At 44.6% G+C, this 26,774-nt stretch overlaps 1 protein-coding gene across 2 annotated transcripts in view; it reads right to left on the minus strand.

Annotated features, from left to right (window-relative positions):
- SNX29 (sorting nexin 29) overlaps window positions 1-26,774 on the minus strand; it is a 611,246-nt gene that overhangs the window by 561,470 nt on the left and 23,002 nt on the right. For both annotated transcript variants that reach the window (XM_055409515.2, XM_088833007.1), the window contains exons 2-4: window positions 23,857-23,921; window positions 21,251-21,303; window positions 928-1,052 (exon numbers count right to left, since the gene is read on the minus strand). In XM_055409515.2, the coding sequence (XP_055265490.2) occupies window positions 928-1,052; window positions 21,251-21,303; window positions 23,857-23,921 (243 nt within the window). The remainder of the gene's footprint in view (window positions 1-927; window positions 1,053-21,250; window positions 21,304-23,856; window positions 23,922-26,774) is intronic.

A 26,774-nucleotide genomic window follows, 5' to 3' on the forward strand; every position in this document is an offset into this window, starting at 1 on the left:
TATACAACGTGATACAATTCAAAGTTCAGATCCAGAGACTTCCCTGGTGGTCCAGTGGCTAAGACTCAGTGCTCCCAATGCATGGGGGTCCCGGGTTCGATCCCTGGTCAGGGAGATGGATCCCACATGCCACAACTGAGACCCGGCACAGCCAAATAAATAAATATTAAAAACAAAGAAGTTTAGATCCAGGCAGAAACCAGTATTGCAACTGTCCTTCAATTAAAAATAAATAAATTAAGAAAGAAGAAAAAAAAGTTCAGATCCAAAGCAAACCATCGAACAAATGATGGCTGCACTGCAGAGAACACAGATGGAGATCCCAACCACTCGCAGCACTGTCCTGTGAACTGAGTTAATGTATATGAAAGACGAACAACATGCCAGGCTGCCACTAAGTACCCATGGGTGCTAAGAGTTATTACGAGCATCATTCCTGTCATTCAGAGACACAGGCGCACAGGACAAGGGAAAGGCCGTGACAACTTCAGAATGGATGGTGGCACAATTCTAAGCTCAGAGATCTGCCTGATTTCTGTCACTGTTACTGAAGACAGCTTTAATTATGAAATGCCATGCTATCCTTGTGCATCAAATCAGAACAGATTATCCACTTCTCAGCAATTACTACACCACGCTGGCGAAATAAGCACCTCAGCAGCAGCCCCCCAAGTCCCCTGAGACCACAACACGTGGCTCTGAGAATTCTGCATAAAGGGTGACTTGCTTTCAATTAACATGCCGGAAGACACAGGTGCTGACCGTGGTGAGACATCCTTGCCGTGGGTCTCCGCATCCCCAAGGGCCTCCCGCCCCCCCCCCGCAGTCCCACACAACAACTGCCTTGCTTGCTACTAAAAAATAAATAAACATTAAAAGGGCAGAGAGGAAGGGATGCGCTCTGGCGTTCACCCGGCCGAGCGGTACCTGTTTCGGTTTTGCTGGCGAAGCCTGCTGCCTGTTTGATCGCGGCCGCCGTGAGCGCTAACCCTCGACTCCTCTTCAAGCCGTGCTGCAGGACGGCTTCAAACTGGGCACACAGACAGGTTACCCTGCAAGAGAACCAGTGATTCATCAGTCCACCCCAGAAAGGGAGAGAAACAGCTAGGGTGCTGTCAGCATCTCCGGGGGGAGCGAGTGAAGGAACACATTAGACGCCAGGATTTACAGGCAGGCAACTGACATGTAACTGACTCCCCACTAGCTCTTGCCATCTATGTTCATTTCAGGCTAACTCAGGGCAGCCCCATGCAGTCCAGCCCCTGTTCATCAGACTGGTGAAAGCACAGTAACAATTCACAAGAGATGGGGAAATGGAATTGGTGCCAGCCAGCAGGGGGAGGTGGGGGGGGAGAAACAATTTAAAAACGAATCAGTTGTGTGCGGGGAGGGGTTGGGTGTTAATTTGTATCCAATTCACAAGTTTCAACTCTAATTCATATCATGTCCTTTATGAAACAAGATTATCTTCTAAGAGATTGAATTCGCAGGTCTGCCAAATTGGAAACATTGTGTAATTTCATGGCCTGTTACATACCCTAAAGAAATAATATGAATCCTGATTCTTGTTCTTTATTTTGTTGTTAAGAGATTACACTGTTGAAGGCAGATCTGGAGTTGATGGAATTTTCAATTAAGTCACAATTACTGTGCATTTAATAGAATTTATTTCTCAATAACCAAAGAAATGGGAGATTCAGGAACATGTTCACAGAGATGAGGTCACCATAACCACACTCGATTCGTAACAGTCCTCCCAGGGCTCCTGGTCCCCCAGCCCTGACTGGATCTGTGGACCTCAGAAACTGTTCCGTTCACTCAGACAACAAACATTAAGAAATCCAGAACTTGTCCCAGGTGCCAGGCACTGTTCCAGGCTCAGGATACAAAGGTGGGAGTGAGACAGATAAGGTGCTAACAGGGAGAGATTCACCTATAAGCCAGCCAGATCCTATCAGTTGACGAGAACTTTGAAGAAAATAAAACAAGATGAGGTGGTAGACAGAGCCAAGGCAAGAACAGGCTTAGATGGTGTGGCCTGAACGGAGGTAACCTTAGAGTCATGACCTAGACTTGACAAGAGGCAGCAGGCTGGGCAGAGGGGTGCAGTGCAAAGACCCTGAGGCCATCACCACCTGGCGCATCCCTGCCCAACTTAAGGCATTTCCTGCTCCACCCACCCCACACCTGTAGTAATTATACTCCAAGTGTTTACCACGCTATGGGTGGTAAACATTTTCACATCCGTGATTTCCCTAGCTCCTCCCATGATGATATGATTGGGGCAGGTATTATTACCTGCATTTTCCATGTCAGGAAACTGAGGCTTAGAGACACTTAAGAGCACATGATAAGTACGTAATTAACAGCAATATCCGTACTCCAGACCGACCCACTCCCACACTATCCAAGGTGGTTCCCACTATACTCTGTACCACGACAAACAGGCTTTCTTCTCAGACAAAAGTCTACTCTCTTCCATATGCCACCTTTACTCAAGTGTTCTGTCTATACCAGGAAACCCTAACACAGTATCAGCAAATACACAGCACATGGACACTGGCTCTCTAGCCTGTGCCTGTGGCAGACATCACTAATCCACCCCAGCCTCCCAGGCTACTACTGCCAACGATCAAAGTTCGCCCTCCAAAGGAAGGAGTCCCTTCTTGCCTCCCAAACCTGACACGTGTCCTCACCTACACTATGCGGCTTCCAGCTCCTACCGGTCCTCCTGGCTCCCCTGCACCTGGCTCACTCAGTGCCTGGCACACAGCGTGTGCCCCGTGTGTGCTTTTTCAGCAGGTGTGTAAAAGGGTGATGAACCTTGGCCCCGGAAGACTCCCCCACATTGAAACAACCCTTCTCACTGGGTAGATGTCACTCAAATATCAGATGTGCACATGCTAGCCTCTCTGTATATCCACAAGGGCACACTTCTGGGGGCTCCCCGTAAAGCTAGGACACCCGCCAAAACTAAATCCCACAGAAACCAAACCAGAGGCAAGATAAAATGGAGCCTGGCCAAGGGCCCTGTCTCGGGGCAGTGGGGTGGGGGGGGAGGGGGAATCTTGGTCTGTGTTTACAGGTCTCTACATTAAACCACAGCCTCTATCTTTAAATGAATCATCTGCAAATACAATGATTAACTCAACAATCCTAGTCAGGTTGTTTGGCTCCAATGCACAAGTGGATAACTGCCCCGCCAACTCTATAATAACATCTGGCCTCTAAAGGGAATGGAATGCTGGGGAACAGCATGAACCCAGCCCCTGAGGTTTGGGTCACATCAGCAGTATTACCTTCCAGATGCACCTGGGCCACAGTCAACCCAACACAGCAGAAAACCAAGGTGGGCATTAGTCCTATAATTAGTTTATTACATAATGTCTGCCTTACTGAAGGCCATTCTATTTCTCACCCTCCCCATTTGACCTGAGCTTATATCTACAGGTCATTCAAGACTTAGCTCAAGGAGCCCCTCCTCCAGGAAGCCTTCCTGAGTGCTTCCTCAGGCTGCAGCACTTGGCCAATCTCTCTGTGAACAATCTACTCTCCACCACTGTCTCCTCTGGCTAACTCAAGTTCCCTGACAGCCAGGATCACGCCTCAATCATCTTAGTTGCTCCAGCACCCAGCAGGATGCCTGGCTTCTGCGATGTATGTGACCAGAATTGTCCCTCCCCTCGAAGAACTCAGAACATGGACTTGATGTCTACTTAGGTAAGAGGGGCATCTCTGGAGATCTTGTATAAGGTGGAATCCAGGTCAGTTACAACTAGGGAACCAAAGAGAACACACTTGTCCACCCACAGGAATCTACACCCTTCATCTAGCAGTGGGCATGCTATGGATACTGACTTATAATCATGTCACCTGAAGGTATTCCATTTCTTCTCATCTGACTCAGGGCAAGATGATACTTCCTGCAGAATGGGGCACCTGCTTTCATGGAGCTCACTGTTTTCTCAGCTCAGTCTCTATTTTCCAGGATGCTCTCCACTGAGTGCTCTCTGAGACCCATGTTGAGGGTGGGGGAGAAGGACTGGCTGCCTCAACAGCATTTTTCTCACATCTATCTGAGTTAATGAATTGGCCATGTTTTTAATTAAGCGGGGCACTTTACAGTGGATGTTTTCATTTTTTTTAAAAAGCACCAGCCAAGAAAATCACTTCAAGTTTTTATGTATACAGCTGTTTACCAGATGAGTGGATAAATAAAATGTGGTATATTGATACATGCGTGTGGGTGTGCTAAACTACTTCAGTCGTGTCCGACTCTGTGCGACCCTATGGACTGCAGCCCACGAGGCTCCTCCGTCCATGGGATTCTCCAGGCAAGAATACTAGAGTGGGTTGCCATGTCCTCCTCCAGGGGATCTTCCCAACCCAGGGATTAAACCTGTGTCTCTTAAGGCTCCTGCAGTGCCAGGCGGGTTCTTTGCCACCAGGGCCACCTGGGAAGCCCCTATACTGCTACAATGGAATACGATGCAGCAATAAAAAGGAATAAAGTGCTGACACATGCTACAAGGACGACGAGCCTTGAAAATATTATGCTGAAGGAAAGGAATCAGACCCAAAAGCCATGCATTGTATGATGCCATGAAATGTCAAGAAAAGGTAAATATATAGAAACTACAAGTATTGGGTTGGCCAAAATATCTTATGTGAAAGTGACTCAGTCGTGTCCAACTCTTTGCAACCCCATGGACTGCAGTCCATGGAATTCTCCAGGCCAGAATACTGGAGTGGGTAGCCTTTCCCTAACACTCTATGGAAAAACCCAAAAGAACTTTTTGGCCAACCCATTACATCAGTGCTCGCCTAATGTTCTGAAACTGAATTGGGGTGATGATTGCACAACTCTTTAAATTTACTTTTAAAAATTCACTGCATTGTACATGTACAAGGAGTAGATTTTTATGGTAAGTAAATTAGACTTCAATTAAGCTGCTTAAAAATAATAATAAAACCTGCCCTCAGGGTGCTCAGTAAAACCCTGATGAAGGAGTGAAGGAGTTAACAGTGGAAAATGAAATAACCTTCTCCTGCTAAAACTGAAATAAACTTCTCCTGCTAAAACTGTCTCCCACCACCACCAGCACAGCTGGACTTTGCACGAGCTTAACTGCTTTACTGCTAAAATTCTGCAGGCACTGGTTTTCCTGAGCTGCGTCCTGTATTTCAAGACTGCTTAACCTGTCACATTAATCTTTAATAAGAATCCTGTACTTTTTTATGGCAACTATGAGACATTTATGGTGAATGTGAGACAGACAGGATCAGTAATAAAAGCTGCATTTTAAGAACCACATCAAAACTGATCCTTCCACTATGTTACAGCTTTATTGGAATGTTTTGGTGAAAAGCAAGTACAATAGTGAAAATGGACTGGACTGTCATGTGGAAAGCTCCAAAGTCACCCAGAACAGAGTTGATTGTACCCATAAAAACTGGCCATTAACAGCATTAGCCACATCTCAGATTTAAGGCAGTGCAATCAGCTAGCCTTGCAAGGCCATCACATGACAGCAATTTGAAATGGGCCATGCCCTACATTTGTGTGTTACAAATTTTCAGAAAAGTGCACATCCTTTCTGGCTGAATTTTACTAGCACCAATCAATCCTCAACTGTAATCTACAAGTCAGATAAAGATTTAAGAATGAAAATATTCAAAACATCCTTTATAACTGTGGAAAGTAAAAATACATAAAGATTTGACACTTGGGGAATTGATTAAATGATAAGACAACATATAATTGAATGCCATTTAGACTTTAAAATATTTATCAAGAGTTTATAATGATAAGTCAACAGGTTTATAATAGGAAATGAAACATAAGCAGAGTATGCAACTGTATATTAAGTATGTTTTCAACTTGCTAAAAAAAACCAAAAAATTTTGAAGGGAATGATGTAAAAAATTAACAGCAACTTGGTAAAATAATTACTGGTGATGTCTTTCTTACCTCTATGTTTTTTCTCACTTAGCTTCTTTTTTTGCATTTAAAAAGTATTCATGTCTCAAGAACCAGAAACACTGCTACCCTGAGCTACAAAGAATGAAAAAATATGGCATCAAAGTTATACTGAGAAAAAAAAACTGATGCAATAATTACATTAGTGCTCGCCTAAGGCTGGAATCAGGGATTAACTGTAAACTGGCATAAAGAAACTCTTTGGGGTGATGAAAATGTTCTGAAACTGAATTGGGGTGAATTGCACAACTCTATAAATTTACTTTTAAAAATTCACTGCATTGAGACCTACAAAAAGATATAAAAATGTTTTCAACCAGCAAATTTTAAATGTTGCAATAAAAGAAACAGTAACATTAAAAGTTGATTTTTTTTAAGTCAACAAAATGATGGATGAGAACAACATTCACAATAGTAACAAAAGTAAAATAAATCATATTTTTAATAAGAAAGATACATGTCCTATATGAATAAAACCATAATATTCTTAAAAGGCATAAAGATCAAAATAAATGAAACATTGCTTTCCTAAATGGGAATATTTATTTAAATAAAAATGACAATTCTTCCCAAATTAACATATACATTTACTACAATTCCAATACCAATCACAGGAAGAACTTGGTCCAGTGATAAACAAATTAATAGAGCAGTATAGAGAAACTCCCTACCCCAAATAGATATGGAAACATTTTATATATAATAATGGAAGTACTTCAATTCAGATGGGCAAGAATGAGCTATTTAACAGTGGCACTGTTACAAGCAGCTATAGGGCTGAAAGAAAATTAAGAATAAACTTTTGTCTCAAACAACCACAGAACTAAATTCCACATGCATAAAGATCAAGAAAATATATAAGTGTAGAAAAATCACACTTTGGCCACCTGATGCAAAGAGCTGACTCGTTGGAAAAGACTCTGCTGCTGGGGACGATTGAAGGCAAAAGAAGAAGAGGGCGGCAGAGGATGAGATGGTTAGGTAGCATCACCGACTCAATGGACATGAATTTGAGCAAAATCCGAGAGACAGTGAAGGACAGGGAAGCCTGGCGTGCTGCGGTCCACGGGGTCGCAAAGAGTGGGACACAATTAGCAACTGAACAACATCAACAAGAAAAATAAAACTGTAAAAAATTATAGAGAAAAATATAGGAGAACTGCAGGACACGATACTCTCAAAGCAGAATTTTAAAGGTTTATAGAATTAACCACAAAAAAGTTTTAAATTTTAACATAGCAAAAGATATGATAAATATGGTAAAGCAATAAATGACAGACTAGAGAAAATATTTACAATGCACATAACTGGAAAAAAAATTAAAGGCCATAGTACCTGAAGAGTTTCTACAGATGGACAAGACAAGCAACTCCAAAAATAACAAAACTATTAAAGAAGGTGAACAAATAAACCATGAAAAGAGGAAATACAGTTGCCCAACAAACAGAAAAATATTCAATCTCACTAGTGACCACAAAAGTGCTGCAATACTAAGAAACCAACTGGGGACTATCGATTTAAAACCAGTCACAGATCTAGCAAAAGTACAAATAAGTGGGTCCTGTTGATAGGAATATGAATGTGAATTGCTACATCTCTCTACAAAGAGATCAGGCAATATAATTTTTTTTAAAGCCGATACCCTTTGTCCCGGATGGCTCAGTGGGTAAAGAATCCGCCTGCAATGCAGGAGACACAGAAGATGCAGCTTTGATTCCTGGGTCAAGAAGATCCTTTGGAGAAGGAAATAGCAACCCACTCCAGTATCCTTGCCTGGGAAATCCCATGGACAGAGGAACCTGGCGGGCTATAATGTATGTGGTCACCAAGAGTCGGATGGCAACTAAGCACAGACCCTTTGACTCAGCAGTCCTACTTCTAGGAATTTATCCTATAAAAATAAAAGCACTACTAATTATAAATGAGCAAAAACCATGAACAGACATTTCACCAAAGAGGATACATGTGTCCAAGAACATGAAAATACGTTCAACATCATTCGCCATTACAGAAATGCACGTTAACACTACAGTGAGATATGCCTACACAACTACAGGATGGCTAAAATAGAAAATCACGAGAATATTAAAAGATGACAAGAATGCAGAGGAACTAGATCACTCACACGTTGCTGGAGGGAATGTAAATGGTATAGTCAATATGGAAAACAGTTGGCAGTTTCTTATAAAACTAAACATGCAAATGTCATACAACCCAGAAATTGCATTCTGGAGTACTTATCTCAGAGAAATCAAAGTTTAGGTTCACAGCAATAACCTGTACATAAATGTTTCCAACAGCATTATTTGCAGTTGCGAAAAACTGAAAACAACCCAGACATCCTTCAGGGAATAAACAGACTGTGGTACATCCAGACCACAGAATACTACTTGGCAATAAAAAGAAGCACACACTATTGATACATGCAATAGTCTGAATGAATCTCAAGGAAATTACCCTGATTGGAAAAAAAAAAAAAAAGCCAGTCCCAAAAGGTTACTCACTGCATGACTCTATTTACATAACATTCTTAGAATGACAAAATTATAGAACTGGAGAAAAGAGTGGTAGTGGCCAGGAGTTAGGGATGGGGAGGGAGGGGACAGGAGGGAGGTGGGTATGGTTTAAAAAAAAGAAAAATAACAGGAGGAACCCTGTGGTGATTAAATTATTCTGTATCTTGACTGTGCTGGGGACACCTGAACCTACAGAGTGATAAAATTGCACAGAGCTAAATACACACACACAAGTGAAATTAGCAAAATTTGAAATACCTACCATCCAAGAATTTTATAAGGTAAGACCACTGGAGAAAACTGACTAAAAGATAAATGGGATCTTTCTATGTCTTACAATTGCCTGTGCCTCCATAATTATCTCACAATTAAAAGCTGAAATAAGCAAATATAAAAGCACGAGAAGGCAAAGACAGACATGTACACAAACATCTCTCTTGTGGCATCGTTGTAACAGTAAAAGCAGAAATAAAACCAGACACAACCTGAACGCCCATTAACGGGAAAACACTGATAAGTTACAGGACCGCCACACTACCAAATACTAGGTAGAAATTTTAAAAGAAAGAGGTGCCAAATCTAAACAACCTAAGCAGCACCTTTCTCCCCACATTTTAAGCTCTCGGAAACCCAGGTGTGCCTCGCAGTCAATGGAACTACCCAGTGAAAACTGGCACTGGCTTTTCTTTATTATGCGGAAGCCACTGATGGCAGGCTGCACCATGATGTTACCCCGTGACCTGGAACGAGGTCCATAATACATGCCCAGGTTTTCGTTTCTTTTTTAAATCGAGTTACAGAGTAATAGAAATGGTAGGATTCCTATCTGAAGGAGGAGGAAGAGAAAGAGGAAGAGGAGTGGGCTTCAGTTATTTGCATCATCCACACTCATAAGAGGATGGCAGCATCCTTAGAAACTCAGGCCAGCACCTCTAGAGAAGGGTAATGAGGGCTGGAAGGTGAGGCTGGGCTCCTCACTCACAGCATGGCAGCGCCAACATGCGAGGGTTTCTCCCACTCCTTGCTGAGCCAGAGGTCCATGGGTCAGTGAATCAAATCAGCGCAGTGCTCTCAATCAGTCCTCCCTGCTTTGGCCCAGAGTGTCCTCTCTCTGTGCTTGGTAAATGGAATGCAAGTAAACAGCAGACCAGATATAGAGTCAAAAAGATCTCTGAGAAAGGTGGCATCCATCTAGAAGAAACTAAAACTGGTTTTAATTTTATTCCAGGAACTATACAAAGATAAACCCCAGGAGGATCAAAGGCTTAACTGTAAATAATAAAAATCTTACAGGAAAATGTAAAAGACCACACGCACACTCTAAAGTTGAGGAAGATCATAAAACACTGAAAACCCAGAAACTGGTAGGTTAGTATATGGACCAATAAAGAGACATTTAATTGTGTAAAAAATTTTAAGGACTTCCCTGGTCGTCCAGTGGTTGAGAATCTGCTTGCCAATGCAAGGGACACAATTTCCATCCCTGCTGTGTGAAGATTCCACATGCCTTGGGGCAACTAAGCCTGTGCACCACAACTACTAAAGCCCGTGCACCCAGAGCCTGTGCTCCGCAACGAGAGAAGCCGCTGCAACAAGAAGCCTGCTCGCCGCAACTACAGAAAGCCCACATGCAATAATGAAGGCCCAGAACAGCCAAAAATAAATTTTTTTAAAAATGTTTCAATGTAGTATTATAATAGATACTATTACCTGTGCTTGCAAAGATAATGGACAGATCTGAAAAACATTTGCAATGCAAAAAACAGGTGAAAGGTTAATTAACCTCAGTAATACACAAAAGCTCTCACAAACTGATAAGGGGACAAATAATCCAACAGGAAGCAGGGCAAGGAATATGAAGCAACTCTGCACAAAAGAGCAAAGTCAAATAGCCAACAAACATTAAAAAAATTAAAAACTGAAATTCACTGGAAATCAACAGATGCAAATTACAATGACAAGTGAGCCACCTCTTTTCACCCATCAGACTGACAAAACTTCAAAACAACACTCAAAACTATTATTAGAAAGGAAGAAAAGGGTAGTTTCATGCACTACCAGTAGAAGTTTTTTAGAAAGATACCTGACCACAACTGTTAAAAATAAACGCATTCTTTGGTCCAGCAACTCAGCTCCCGGAAATCTCTGCCAAACAAATAAAAATCCTCACTACATGAGAAAAGATGCTCAAGGATGCCTACTGTTTCACTGTCCACAGTAGTAAAAATTGGACACAAAGTCAGTATTACTTTGTAGGCAACCGTTAGTATATTTCACAAAATACAATATAGTGCAGCTTTTTAAGAAGAATTTTTAGAACTCTAACTTGGAAAGGATTTGACAGGATAGTGCCAAGAGAGAAAATACAGATGCAGAACATTATATATAATTGAATTTTTGGAAGACAATGGCAGTAAAACCTGTGTACGTGTGTGTGTATACATGTGTGTATTTTATTTGTAAGAATGTGGAGAAATACATAGAATAAATGATTCGTGAATATTAACATAAGTTACCCAGAGGGAGGGAGAAGAGATGTAGTAGAGAAAAAGAGGGAGGGAAAAAAAAGCAGGTGACAAAGAACCGGAAAAAAATGCAAGCTTGGTAACAGTGAAAACTCACAAGCCAACAGTTTTCAAGACACTATTAGGCCTGTGGATGGCAGATGGCATGTAAAAAGAAATCAGATGAATGTTCTACCAGAGGAGCCGGAAATTGGAAAGATAACCGATTTTTGAATGAGTTAAATCATTTCTGACCGTTTTTAAAAGTTACTAAAATAAATACAGTAACTGGATTTCCCAGGTGGTCCAGTGGTTAAGACTCTGCACTTCCAATGCAGGGGGCATGGGTTCAATCCTTGATTGGGGAACTAGGATCCCACAAGCTGCAATTTGGCCAAAAAAAAAACACAAAGAAACACAAAACAACTATAGGAACCTCCCTGGTGGGACTCAGCATAGCCAAACAAATAAATAAATATCAATTTATTAATTAAAATACACACATATAAAACCACAGCAACTGTCTTCTCTGGGGTAGACAGACCCCCAAGCTTTGGTCCAGATGCAAACACCTGCTTGCACTTGGGATTGTTTCCGTAGATGAGGAGCTTCAAAGTCAGGGATGTGGGAGGTGAAAGCTGAGAAGGAATCAGTCTAGGGAGCTGGTAAATCAAAAGGGAAAGAGGATAAGAAAGCCAAGAGCCCCTCGATGCAGAAGGACCGACTAAACGGGAAATGAGGAAGCAGAGACGTGGCATCAGGTCCAGTGGCCAATGGATCTCCCAGTTTGGTCAGAGTCCATAACCAGGACGAAAGAAAACTCCACACCAAAAGCTTCCTTTCAACAAACAACAGAGTCACAGATACAGAAAACAAACTTACAGTTACTGGGCGGGAGGAGGTGGGGGGTGTGGGGAAGAGATAGATATACACTACTGGTGCATATACACTGCTGCTGCTGCTGCTGCTGCTGCGTCACTTCAGTCGTGTCCGACTCTGTGTGACCCCATAGACAGAAGCCCACCAGGGTCCCCCGTCCCCGGGATTCTCCAGGCAAGAACACTGGAGTGGGTTGCCATTTCCTTCTCCAGCATATACACTACTCTACATATAATAATAATAAGGACCTATTGTACAGCACAGGGAACTCTACTCAATATTCTGCAATGACCTATATGGCAAAAGGACCTAAAAAAGAGTAGACAGACAGACAGACGGATGGACTTCCCTGGTGGCTCAGTGGGAAAGAATCGCCTGCCAGTGCAGGAGATGCAGGTTCAATCCTGGGGTCAGGAAGATTCCCTGGAGAAGGAAATGGCAACCCACTCAGTACCCTTGCCTGGGAAATCCTCTGGACAGAGGATGTGGAGACAAAACAACAAACACAACATATATTCACAACACTGAATCAGTTTGCTGTACATCTGAAACTAACAGAACATTGTAAATCAACTATACTCCAATAAGAAACAAAAAAAAAAAGGTAAGATGCAGGCCATCCTGCAGTACAGCGATATATTTGGGAAAGCAAAGGCGACTCAGAATAAAATTTGCAGCCTATTACCAGAGCCAAAAAAATCATGTTTTTTAAAAAATAAACAAAATCTAAAACAATATATATTTGTTCTGATTTCTGGCCATACCTTAGAGCCAGAACATTTAGGTCTCATCCCCCGGTCAGTCAGTCTCATCCAGGCTCACCCTAAGCTTTCTGTCCCTTCTCCCAGCACCACCACCCCTACTCAGCTTCCTCGTCCACTGCGCAGAGCAGCCCCCTCTCACTGCAACCCCGACCCCACCTCCCTGGCCCACCCCCCTGGCCTGCTGATCAGACGCCACCCTCTTGAAATGCAAACCTGACATCATTTTCCTTCTTGCCACATTCTGCTCGGGTTATATGACATGATTTTAGGGGGACCGTAAAATGAACATTTTCAGGTTACTCATTTTACTATGTCAAGAAAAATATTTCAGCAGCCATCAATCTTTGATTTCACTGACAAGGCCTGAGTAGACAAGGGAGGCCTTAAAATTCCACCTCAGGCCGATCTCTGGCACAAACGGTACAGTGGAGTGGCAAAAATTGTGAAAACCTTACACAAATCGCCATAGTTTACAAAAATAATACTCTATTGGAGAAAGTTCAAATGCTTCCCTATGACAGCTAGTCAAGAATCTACTGACATTCCAGCCAAACTTCTGGCACAAACAACACGCCATCCACAATCCCAAGACTTTCTCTCACACCCCTGCATTTGCCACTCCTGCTACCCGGAAGTCCCATCCTGCCCATCTGACAACTGAAGACCCTGTACTCGCCTCTCAAGTCTATACTACTTAATTATTACTACGGGCCACCATGACTGTCTGCAATTTACACGGCCACTACCCAGGCTCAACTCTGAGTTCCTTCAGAATAGCAACCATCTCATCCAGCTTGCAGTGCAATGCCAACTCAGTGACTATAAATAAGTATCTGCTGAATGAAGGAATTAACGAGAATCATTCTAGCCTTTAGTTTCCAAATTAGCCAAAATACTGGTATGTCTAGTCACAGGAAGAAAATGTATTCCACTTACTAAATTCTCACTGGGTGTGTCAAGCAAACACTATTATATCTAATCCTCACTTCAATCCCAGGAAGTTGGTAACACAATCACCATCTAATTTTTTTTAATTATCTGTTTATCTACTTTATCTATTTATTTATTTTTGGATGTGCTGGGCCTTCATTGCTGCGAGGGCTTTTCTCTGGTTGCCATGAACAGGAGCCAGTCTCTAGTTATGGTCTATGAACTCTCACTGTGGTGGCTTCTCTTATTGTGGAGCGTGGTCTCTAGGGCACAGGCTCAATAGTATGGGGCACTTGCTTAGCTGTTCCACAGCATGTGGGATCTTCTTGGACTAGGGATTGAACTTGAGTCTCCTGCATTGGCAGGCAGATTCTTTACCACGGAGCCACCGGGAAAATCCTCATCATCTAATTTTACAGATGGTGCAAGAAAGGTCTAGAGATGCCGCGTGGGTGCATGCTAAGAGGCTTCAATCATGTCTCTTTGCAACCTTATGGACTGTAGCCTGCCAGGTTCCTCTGTCCATGGGATTCTCCAGGCAAGAATACTGGAGCGGGTTGCTCTGCCCTCTTGCAGGGAATCTTCCTGACCCAGGGATGGAACCCAGGTCTCCTACATCTCCTGTGCTGTCAGGCAGGTTCTTTACCACTGGTGCCACCTGACTTGGCACACATGTGCAACTGGTGATCTGTGGACCGGTGAGCATGCAGACAAGTATGCCCGACTCCAAAGCTCACCTTCATGCTCAAGGCCTCTCTCCACCCAGGATGGTGGCGACGACAGTGATAACCATGTTGGCACGTGACTCCCTATGGGCCAAGCACTGCTCTCAACAACTATCAGTATAAAATCACAAATATTTATTAAAATTCAGATGGAAAAGTGCTCAGATTTGCTAAATGCCCTAGGGCTCCCCCCATTTGCTAAAAATAATCTTTCCCCAAAAAGAAATCAATTCATTTGATCCACAGAGTAAAATGAAAGCCAATGCAATATGGAACTATCCTCAAGGTGGAAAGCAAGTGCTCAGGCAGCAGAGATAAGAAATCCAATTAATGAACCCCAGGGGGTTTTGCCAGGATGAGAAGAATTAGAATATCTGCTCAACACCTCAAACCACTAAGAGACTGGTAAATCTGTAACGAACTTAACATTAAAAAAAAAAAAAATGACACACATCCAGAGACATTTAAAAGAGGAAAAGGAATGTCTGAACAAGCCATTCAGTTTCATAAGTGTCCGGAGGAACACACAGGACAGTTTTCAATGGTGTCTCAGAAATAACATCAAGGAACAGCAAAGGGCAGCTGGTTTCGTTCTTTACCTTCCTAAAAAGTTCAACACAGTTTTGAATTCCTTAAAAGGTAAAGAAAAATCTCCGGTGGCTCAGTGAAGAATCTGCCTGCCAATGCACAAGATGCAGATTCAATTCCTGAGTTGGGAAGATCCCCTGAAGAAGGAAATGGCAACCCACTCCAGTATTCTTGCCTGGGAAATTCCCTGGACAGAGGAGCCTGGTGGGCTACAGTCCATGAGGTGGCAAAAGAGTTGGACATGACTGACTAAATGACAACGAAGAAAAATCACCAAAATAAGAACTCTTCCCTGGCATGTTTTGGAAAGAGAATGCTTTCCACTGATTCCTTCTGACACAGTCACATGAACGAGCCACAAAAATCTATGTGGCAAACACCCAAAGCCAACTCAACTGCCACGCACAATGAGAGAGACCCATGTGCAGAGAATGTTTACCTAGTGTCAAGACACTTCACAGAAAATTATAATGGCAGTGAAAACTGAAAGTAAAAGTGTTAGTCACTCAGTTGTGTCCAACTCTTTCTGACCCCATGGACTGAAGCTCACCACGTTCCTCTGACCATGGAATTTCCCAGGCAAGAATACTGGAGTGGGTAGCCATTCCCTTCTCCAGGGGATCTTCCTGACCCAGGGATCAACCCTGGGTCTCCTACATTGCAGGCAGATTCTTTACCATCTGAGCCACCAGGGAAGCCCAACAGCTTACAATTGCTACAAACTTACTAGCCGCCAGGCACTAACCTAAGGGCTGCACATGAACTAACTCACAGCTCTATGGAGTGAATATTATCACTACTCTCCCCATTTACAGATGAGAACACTGAGGCACAAGGAAGTCAGAAACTCGTCCATGGTCCAACACAACCAGGAACTGGCAACACCAGGATTCAAGCTCTGAGCTCCATATCCCACACTCACTCTGCTGCCCCCTGGTTTGGGTTGCTCTAATTCCACGGGAAACATTAGCATGTTCCGTAATCCCACATGAGAAGAAGATGCACCTGTGGAGCACCATATATGTAGTCTTCAAAGGGGCTTCAGCACTGGCTAGTTCTTAGGCCATTCTTTCTAGAAGGCAAACTATTCAAAAGATATGCTACTGCCTCCCCCCAGGCCAGTGTGACTGATGGAAGGAGCAATCAGTTTAATGAAGCACAAGAATGTGTCCTTGTCCTCAGGAGAAAACAGAGCAGGAGAACAAGGCCAAAAGGGGAGAAATGAGTGCAAGATGGAGTCTCATGACCACCACCTCTTCCTTCCGAGAGGTTTCCCAAGGACAAAATCTGACGGGGAAAAAAACAAGGCCCGACTGTCACTTGCCTTCCTTTCAACGCTGTTTTATACTTCATGTGAGGGCTGCTGCATCTTGCCGTGTCATCTCGCAAAACCGAACAAATCTCTCACACAGACATAGACACAGACATGCTTTGCAATTGCGGTTTTAGCCAAAGAATATCGAACATCGTGTAGCTCTGGTCAGCTCTCTCTTTCCTCAACTTCAGTTATCCACGGAGACCTCGGCCACTTTTGTCATTTGTGAGGGTTTTTCTTTTTCTTTCCCTTCTTCTTTTTTTTTTCTTTTTTTGGATCTGGACCATTTTTAAAGTCTTTAGTGAATTTGTTACAACATTGTTTCTGTTTCATGTTTTGGTTTTTTGACCGTGAGACATGTGGGATCTTAGCTAGCTGACCAGGAATCAAACACTCCCCCTCTGCAGTGGAAGGTGAAGTGTTAACCATTGGGCTGCCAGGGAAGGCCCCGAGGATGTTTCTATTATTTACTTGTCTGGAGTCCAACTCACTTTTTCCATGTGTATAAACCTGCTTTAAAGGGAAAAACTCCATCACTGTTGCAAGTGGAAAGCCAGCACTGTGGGCCCTTGACAGGGTAGCACCTTCTGCCCCAACCACCACATGAGACACCAATCACAGGTCCAGACAGTCACCTGCACTTCTGATTGACCAGTTATGTATCTCAGGGGTCCCCATGACTTCCTCCTTGGTTTCAATTAATTTGCTAGAGCAGCTCCCAGAACTGAGAGAAACCTTTTATTTAATAGATTACTGGTTTATTATAAAAGGATGTAACTCAGGAACAGCCAGATAGAAGAAAGGCATGGGAAGAGAGCACAGGGCTTCCAGTGGACCACTCACTCCCCCAGGGGACCACTCTCCTTGCACCTGTAAGTGTTCACTGACCCAGAAGCTCTCTAAACCCCGGGATTTTTATGGAGGCTTCATTATACAGATTTAATCGGTTAAATCATTGGCCACTGGCAACTGAACTCCATCTCCAGCCCCTCTCCCCTCCCTGGTGGTCGTGAGATGGAACTGAAAGTTCCAACCCCTTAATCATGTGGTTGGTCATCCTGGCAGCCAGCCCCCAACCTGGAGTGCTTTCCAAAGTCATTACACTAACATTACAAAAGATACCTTTCTGGCTCTCATTGCTTTGGAAATTTCAGGGGTTTTAAGAGTACCAGAAACGATGGGGCAATAATGCATTTTCTTATTATAAATCACAGTATCACAGCAGATCTAACTCTTGAATCTAAAAGAGGTGAGAGATGCAGCTGGAAAGGGGAATTGAACATTCGAAGCCCGGCTGTGCAGGGCATCCAGCAGCCCCTAAGATGCCACCCTCAGTGTCACATTCTGTCATCGCCGCCTCACTGGACTATATTCCCTGGTGGACACGACGTCATCTGAGGGGCAGAAACATGTCAGAAATATTCTGGAAGCCCCAGTGTCAAGCACAGAACGTTACACCAAGGAGGCGCTCAGTAACTCACTGTTGGGCTTCCCTGGTGGCTCAGAGAGAAAGAACCCACCTGCCAATGCAGGAGACGCAGGTTTGAACACTGGGTCGGGAAGATCCCCTGGAGGAGGGCATGGAAACTCCAGGATTCTTGCCTGGAGAATTCCATGGACAGAGAAGCCTGGCAGACTACAGTCCCTAGGGTTGCAAAGAGTTGGACACGACTGAAGCGACTCAGCACACACACACACACACACAAGCACTGGTATGTGTCAGGTACTGTGGAAGCAGCGTGAGCAAACCAGGCTTCTCTCCATCTGGTCATCTAGTTGAGCAGACAGATGTAGTGCATTCATCCCACAGAGGTTTATAGCCTCGAACGGTACAGAGCCGGGTCAGCACAGTACAGCCTGAGGACAAATCCAAACCTTAACAGCAAGAGTCTGCCAGCCCCTGGTACAGAGCGAGGAAAACAGCCCTGGCGGCCAGGGCTGGAGAAGAGTGTGGAGGATTCATATCAGGGACCTGGAAGCCTTCCCTGAAAAATGACTGAAAGGCTTTAAGAACAAAAAACAAAAACCAGAAAAGGCCAGGCCAGGGTGGCAGGGCACAGAGCCAGGGGAGAGCCAGGGGGCCCTCCAGGTCATTCAGCACGTGGGTCGTTCTCCCAAGAGCAAACAGCAGGCAGCGGAAGGTTTTCCGTCGAGGGGTGATGGACGGGAATCTGCTTCTGCAGAGCCCGCTGGATGCAGAGGAGGCAGGGCACAAAAGGAGACGGGGGAACGTCCACTGTGGCCACCCTGTGAGCCATGGGGTGACCATGATGGGCAACAGCTGGTGAGCTGGAGAGAAGCCAATGGATTTGAGATCCATCCTGGTGCCAGGCTGTCTGAAGGGGTGTGGAGAGAGGCGAATCACCTTTTCAGACCTCACGACAGTGGCTTTAAAACCGTCACTGACTTTCCCTCCAGGTTAGACTTTCTCACCAAATAAGGACAATGATGTGGCCTTTCCTACACAAAGGCGGTGCCACCTTTAGCCAGACACATGGCAAGATGAGACTCAGACTCGAATATTGAGAAGGAACCCTATTTAGGGGGGAAAAAAAATTCTAACCTAGCTCACAACTAACGCAATCACTAAAAGTGATGTAACACAGAAAGAACAGATTCTGGAGCCCAAGAAACTAGGGTCCAACCTGCAACCCTAACATTCCTGAGACGGTACACTGAGGCTGTATTAGCTTCCCTCTCTGGGCCTCTGTTTTCTCATCTGTGAAGAAAGAATTATACCTCTGCTCCTCCTGAGGCTACCCTGAGACCAAGAGTCAACACAAACAAGGAGCAGGAACAGTCAGAGACAGTAACTATCCTTATCATGATGAAGCAGGGTCTTGCTGGAAGCCGGAAACCAGTTATGAATACCATAGAAGGAATTAACTTTGTAAATTCTACTATAAAATACAACAGTTTACAGATTAAAAGTTTTAATGGTAAGCTCTACTATATAAGAACATGTTCATCTAACATTCAGAGATGGCTTCTCTAAGGAAATAAAAAGTATAATTACGAAAAAAGAGTGATAAAGAACTCCTGACTACCTACACCCACACACCCATAAACACACACACACAGGCACGCACGCACACACACATACACACTCATCTACCTCCTGGTTCAGGAGATCAAGGACTCCCGTTCTCATGCAGGTGACCCTGGTCCCAAAAGGAGGACCCCTGCACTGGCGGAGACCAGACCCCATAGTAGGCCCTCAGGAAGAACTAAAGCAATCCACCAGTTTAATGATCTAAAGCCACAAACACGGAGAGAACCTCAAGAGTGACAGGCACAAATGTCTGTGCAAAATACTCAGAAAAAAATGGAGAAGCTGCCCCTCCGGCCTCCGAGCTCACAGATCTTTACACCCTTGACCACGTGTGGTAGGAAGCCAGGCACACAATCAACCAGACAACGGATCTCCCTGAGCACCTTCTAGATGCTTCCAAGCACTGAGGACGCACCTTGAACAAGACAGCCAAACCTCTCTGCCTGCAGGGTGGACACTGTGGTATGGGGAAACTGGGAGAAATGAAATAAAAAATTTAAAAAGCACAATATACAGTTGTTAGTTGGTGCTGTGGAGGAAAATTGAGCAAAGAAGAGGCAGACTGTAGGGGTGAGGGGTAGAATTTCCCATCTGCACTGGTTTCAAACAGTCCCCATGACTCTATGAGAATGCAGCACCACACGCTCTGCTCATGGCTGGTAAAGCTCCAACAGAAGAGCAAGGGCCGGAGGGACAGAGGAGGAACTGGCTGGGCTGGGTGGGTCAGGGTCAGAGGGGACACACACGTCTCCAGATGGAGATGAATGCTGAGCAGGGAGTTCCCTCCCATCTCTTCCTTTTCGGGAATGTTCCTCCTGCTCTTCCCTAGCTGCAGAGCACAAATCAGCCTTGAACTTCACTGGGCATTTCCAGCAAATGCCTGTATCTCTTATACAAGCTTAAGGAGTCATATCAGCCTTTCCTGGGTCATGAAGGTCAATGGCCATTTTTAGGACTTTTTTCATTATAAAAGGGACACATGATCACAGTATAAAATGTGACAAAATATCAGAAAGGATACAGATTCCCAATAGTCTTAACCTCAGCATGATCTCTATTTACATTTTGGCATGTTTTTTGCCAGAGTCATTTAACACATGAAGGATCACTCTGCATCCATATTAACTCTGAATGCTGCTCTTTTAATTTTTATTAAATATATTACTTTTAAATTCCTACATTTGCATTTTTCTGCTTATAACAAATTCTGTATGGACATCAATGTAATGGGCTAATAGAACATTTCAAACTACTGATGCACAATGCTTCACTATTCACCATTTCCCAACTGAGCATTCAGATTTCTGAGTTTTCATCATTATAAATTACTGTGAAAATAACTTCACGTGGAAAGGCATTTCAAGTAATTCTCTCAGAGAAGATTCCTAGAAAGAGGATGAAAGGGAGCTGGGAGTACTTTAGACAAGCAGTCACCATATAGAGCTACACTCCCCCCAAATGTAATTGTAATAGAAAAGAATTTTTGCATTCTATTACAAGTTAATCACTAAAGGGATGTTACCTAGAAGTTTAAATTACACATAATGGCCCATTTCTGGGAACCCTGCTTCCCAGGTAATGAGCATTAAGCTAAAATACTTTGGTTTAGCTCATAGAAAACCTCCTGACCAGGACCACCAGTGAATGACTACAGGAAGAAGACATTAACACATCCCTTTGGAGGCCAATGGGAACCAGGAAGTGTTTGACTTTATCCCCTCCCCTTTTATTATAAAAGGAGCCTGAATGCTAACTCAGGCAAGACGGTTCTTTAGAGACACAAGCCCAGCATCTTCTGGTTAGCTGGTTTTCTGAGTCAAGCCGTTATTCTTTGCCCCAACAACTCACCTCTCAATTATTGGTCTGCTGTCTAAACTCAAACTTGGTAACGTAATCACCGCCCCACTTGGCTGCAGTGGCAGAATATAAAAGTTGGTGAATCTCTGGCTACCTTTTTGGTGTTGAGGGTAATGGGTTTCAGAGGCTACATTATTTACCTGCTGTCGGAATCTGAGGCAATCTCCTTTCTCCCTCCAAAGCGGATCTGGCACTGCAGGAAAAAAAAAGTCGCTGAGATAAGCCATTGGGATGGACACACAAAACCACCCCCAGGGGACTTTGGGGTCTGGGGGGACCCAGGGCCAGAAACTCTGGTGGCCAAATCAGGGCATCCCCAAGCTGTGGGGGTCAGCCCAAGAAGTGGGACAGCAGACACCCCAGCCTTCCAGCCGCCATTTGAAGGAAGAAGCCCTTTTACCTCCCGCTTGTACAGAAGGGAGCCTTGCGCAAAGACAACGCTAGGAGGAAAACAGAAGCCATCCGCAGATTCTCTAGGAAGCTGCTTCTGTCAGCAGCTGACTGTCAATAACACAGAGCTCTTAACAGGCAATAATTAAAACTGCCACAAATCTGTGAAGATGACGGGTCCCTTCTGACAGGGCCCAGAGTTGTTATGGCTGCTGTGAAGTTATGACAGCATAAATCAAGCTTCAAACAAGCCCTCCGGTTGTGCCGAATGACAATTCACCCAGGGAGGGTGGAAACAAAAGCAAACTTTCTTTTTTTTTTCCTTTAACAGTGCTAAAATGTAGATAACATAAAATTTACCATTTCAACCATTCTTAGTTACGCAACTCAATTCACAGTATTGTGCAACCATTACCACTCTCCACTACTCTCTTTCAAAGGTACAGAACCTCCACTGTGGGTAGTAGGTTTACCAGATTCCTAAATTTATTATCACATATGTGTGTAGGGGTGTGTGTGTGTATGTGTGTGTATAGAAATGTAAATGATACTTCGGTCAAAACTCACAGAACTGCACACTTAAAACTGGTATTTTTATTGTATGCAAATCACACTTCAATAAAGTTGGTTTTTATTTTTTTTCTTTCCAACTTGAAGAAATTTTAATTTCTTAATGAAGCTAAGAAATCATAGTGTGTTCCACAGGCATACGAAAAGATACACATAATAAACAAAACATGAAGTAAAAACTAGCAGGTTACCCAGTCCAATTAATCCTAAATTGAATAGGGTTTCAATCTCAACACTCAAGATATTAAAGAAAACTAAACTATTAAATCTTACGGGTTGAAAAAGTACTATTTGCCAAGCACTGTAATAACTAAAGTTGGTTTTTAAAAGGCATATGTTCAACACTTTCACCCTCCCAAACAGTAATAATAGTTCTGGGTGGAAAATCCAAGTTATTTCTGTTTAACTGCTACATTTGAAGTGGTTGGACTTAACTTTTCATCTTATTTTGCGTTCCATTTCTGGAGCAAAGACAAAAAAAAAACTAATAACGTCGGCTCTACATTTACTGGGACCAGGCGCTGGCCATGGCCCTTTACCCCTTTAACATAAGCAATTCCCTCCATAGCCCTATAGAGATGGGCGACCCAATTAAAGAGAAGGATGCTCAGAGAGGCTGGGTAAGTTGCCCCAGCACACACAGCTGTCAGGAGACAAAGCTGGCCTTCCAACCCAGTTACACCTGAGTCTGTGTCCTTTCCACCAAGCCTGGATGCCTCGAGGCTTGGGCACATGCTAAATTCTCTAAGCTCACATCAACCCTTAACAGGCACATCCATTAGAGGACATATTTATCACCCTATATTGTGAGGACACACCGGTAACCGCCAGTCGCCCCTTCTGAAACGTGAATTCCTAGGGCTGGATCCCAGCTCTGCTGCTTATTAACTTAGACACTGTCAGCAAGTTATTGGACCTGAGCTTCAGTTCTTCATTCCTTCATCTGTAAAATGGCAATAATTGCAAGAACTATCTCACAGGGTGGCTGGAAGGATTCGATGGAAAGCACTCAGCAGAGCACCAGATACACGACGAACGTGCAAGAAACGAGGCCTGTCGGGTAGTTGTAAGACAGACAAGCTGATGCCAACCTTGTGTCAACACCCGCTTCCACACCCAGCCAAAAGCCAGGCACCAATTCAGCACCAACCAAACCAAGCAGAGCCCATCTGGAGACTCCATACGACCCTGAGCACAGCCTTGTTTCCGTCCCTGTGCTCACAGGGGCCCTGACTCCCAACCAGCACGGCAGCACCCTTAGAAAGTGAAAGTCACTCAGTCGTGTCTGATTCTTTGCGACCCCATGGACTGCAGTCCATGGAATTCTCCAGGCCAGAATACTGGAGCGGGTAGCCTTTCCCTTCTCCAGGGGATTATTCCTCAGCAGTCCAGTGGTCAGGACCCTGCTCTCACTGCCGAGGGCCTGGGTTCAATCTGGGGATTTTAGTTCCTGCATTTTACTACAAGCCATGCAGCGCAACAAAAACAAACAAAAATAACTGCTTGGAAATAAGACTTTGAAACACACATTAACGCCCTTCTCAAAGGGACACCACTGAAGGATAGGCGTGGGTCCGCTGGGGGCTTTAGGATGTCAGGACACAGGAGCCCCTCCATCCCCACCTCTGATCACTATCACTTGCTGGGGGAAATGATTAGCCTCACAGAGCCTCCCAGATTCGAGGTAGAAGTAGGTCTGTGTAGACAGAAGGGCAGAAATGACTTCTACGTTCATCATCTGATACTAAGACTTGAACTCAAAGTCCAACATGAGCTTTCTTCTTACCTGTTTCACTGCATCCAGCAGTCGCTCCAGCAGAAACTGTCTTTTCATGTCATTGTTCTGTGTTCCTAGAAGGCAAGGGGGCTTAATTAGTTCTGTTTGACATATGCCTTCTACTAAGACTCTCTGACATGTAGCATTTGGCTGTTCTCAGCCAGCATCAACTTTCTCTTTAATAAAATCAATAACAAGACCAGGTATCAATAATCTGCACGAGTACAATGAGGTCTGACCACTTTCCTGTCACTACATCACAGGAAAGCAACTAAACTAGTGTTCCCCAAATTTGGATGATGTTTCTGGAATGATCCAACTTAAGGGTTTCTCAACCCTGGTGTCACTAACACTTGGATCAGCTAACTCTCTGCAGTTGCCCTGTGAACTGTTAAGATGTCTGGCAGCATCCCTGGCCTCTACCCATGAGATACCATTAGTGTGCATGCACGCACGCACACACACACACACAAGCTGTGGCAGCCACACACACACACACACACACACCCCCCAGTTGTGGCATCCCTGGCCTCTACCCACGAGATACCATTAGTGCGCATGCACGCACGCACACACACTCCCTAGCTATGGCAACAACACACACACACACACACACACACCCTAGTTGTGGCAACCACACACACACACACACCCCTAGTTGTGGCAACAAAAGTCTCTGGATTCTGCCAGACATCCTCTGGGGAACAAAACTGCCCCCAGTTGAGAAGCTATAGTCTACCTTAAAACATAGGTTTCCTAGTACGGCAGGCACTGCTGGTTGGCTGACCTCACCATCATCTGTAACATCATTTTCCCATGAAAAACCTAATTACTCAGCTTCTCTTTTAAGGCTGATCTTAAGAAGTTCCAGCTGATGAGATGTAAGCAGAAGAGAGCTGGGAGGGGCCTGGGGAAACTGTGCCATCCTTATAAAAGGACAGATACTAATGGCTTCGTTCCTGCCTCCATCCCTCATGCCTGCATCCTAAACACATCGGGGGAAGCCAGAGCAGCGTCTGCAGGGAAACCCAAGAGAATCACAAAGACACCAGCCCTGATGTCACTTTGCTGCTGAACCAAACTAGAAATCTCAGAGCTTTCACAGAACAAACCATTCCATTTGGTCAAGCCCTATACATTGGGTGGTTACTTACAGTCAAAAGCATTCCCAACTGATACACATGTCATACACAAAAAACCCATTTAAGAGAGTGTGGGGCAAGGCCACTTGCATCTTCCCAGGTGGCTCAGTGGTAAAGAATCCGCCTGCCAATCCAGGAGATGCAGGAGAGGCGGGTTCGATCCCTGGGTCGGGAAGATCCCCTGGAGTAGGAAACGGCAACCTACTCCAGTATTCTTGTCCAGGGAGAATCCCATGGACAGAGGAGCCTGGTGGGCTACAGTCCACAGGGTCGCACAGAATCAGACACAACTGAGCAGACACATGCTAGGCCACTTCAAAGGCCCAGGCAGAACACTGTCAGAACCACAGCTGATGCTCCACAGGGGGCCCAGTGACTCCAATCCACAGAGACGTGGCTACACACTATGAAACACCAGACACTGAACACAACTGTTTCACAGGAGACCCAAATTTAGGGTTTCGGTGTGAAAATCTAGGGTTTCAGTCAGTACTGGGACTTCCCTGGTGGTCCAGTGGCTCCCAGTACAGGGGGCCCAGGTTCAACCAGGGAACTAGAGTTCACGTGCCACAACAAAAAGAGCCTGCATGTTGCAAGTAACACCTGGCACAGCCAAACAAATAGATAAATATTGTTTTAAAGAGAGAGCGAGACGGTCAGTGTTTCATCCAAGTCATGCCAGGGCCACCCAGTTGCTAACAACCACGCCCATGTGCTGAGCACTTCCTATACACGAGACACCAAACTGAGTCCTCTGAATGCGCTGCGTCCTGTAATTTCCATGACCACCCTACCGGCCAGGTATTAGGATCCCTGAATCGGGATGGGGAAACAGAAGTTCAGAGAGGACAAGCAAGTGCATGCGCTGACCCACTCGATATTTGCTGAACTACTACTCGGTGCCAGGCAATGTTCTAAGTGCTGGGGACAACAGGGGTTAAGTGGTATAAAAGAGCCATCTTCTCGTGGGGTGAAAATGCTATTCAGTTCAGTTCAGTTCAGTCGCTCAGTCGTGTCCGACTCTCTGCGACCCCATGAATCACAGCAGGCCAGGCCTCCCTGTCCATCACCAACTCCCGGACCTCACTCAAACTCATGTCCATAGAGTCGGTGATGCCATCCAGCCATCTCATTCTCTGTCGTCCCCTTCTCCTCCCGCCCCCAACCTTTCCCAGCATCAGGAAGCAACAAACGGTTCCTAAGTAAACTAACAGAGGAGAAGGTGTTAGAGAGTCATACGAGGAAGAAAAACCAAATAAAGTGAAGAGACCAGGACGAAGCTGGAGGGCCTCGTCTGCCAGGGCAGTCGTGGAAAGTCTCTCTGCACACGTGACACCCCAGCTGAGCCCTTTATAACACGGAGGAGCAGTCACGGAAAGTTATGGGAGACTAGCGTTCCAGGCAGAGCAAACGGCCAGGGAAGACAGGCATAAACAGCCTGGCTTCCGTCTCCCAGGACCCGAAGGAAGTCTCCAGTGACTTAAGCAGAAAGCAGAAAAGGGGAAGCAAAGATCAGAGAGGCATGCAAGGGCCAGTCACAAAGGCCTCGTGGACCATGATAGTGGGTTCAGGTTTTTGTGCTAGAAGAATACTAGAATACTAGAAGTTGGAACCATGACCCTAACTGGAGACCATGCCGCTAAAGGGCTATGTCAGGACTATCGCATGGGCTCCTGCTTTACCCCAGGCCTGGAGATTAAACCAGTCCATAGACTCTCTATGGACACTCAGTAATAAAATTGACTTCCCAAACACTGCCACTGTAATTTTTTCTGGAAGAGGTCT

This window comes from Moschus berezovskii, chromosome 27 (genome assembly GCF_049115385.1).
Source record: "Moschus berezovskii isolate FMDL1 chromosome 27, NW_MosBer_1.0, whole genome shotgun sequence".
NCBI lineage: Eukaryota > Metazoa > Chordata > Mammalia > Artiodactyla > Moschidae > Moschus > Moschus berezovskii.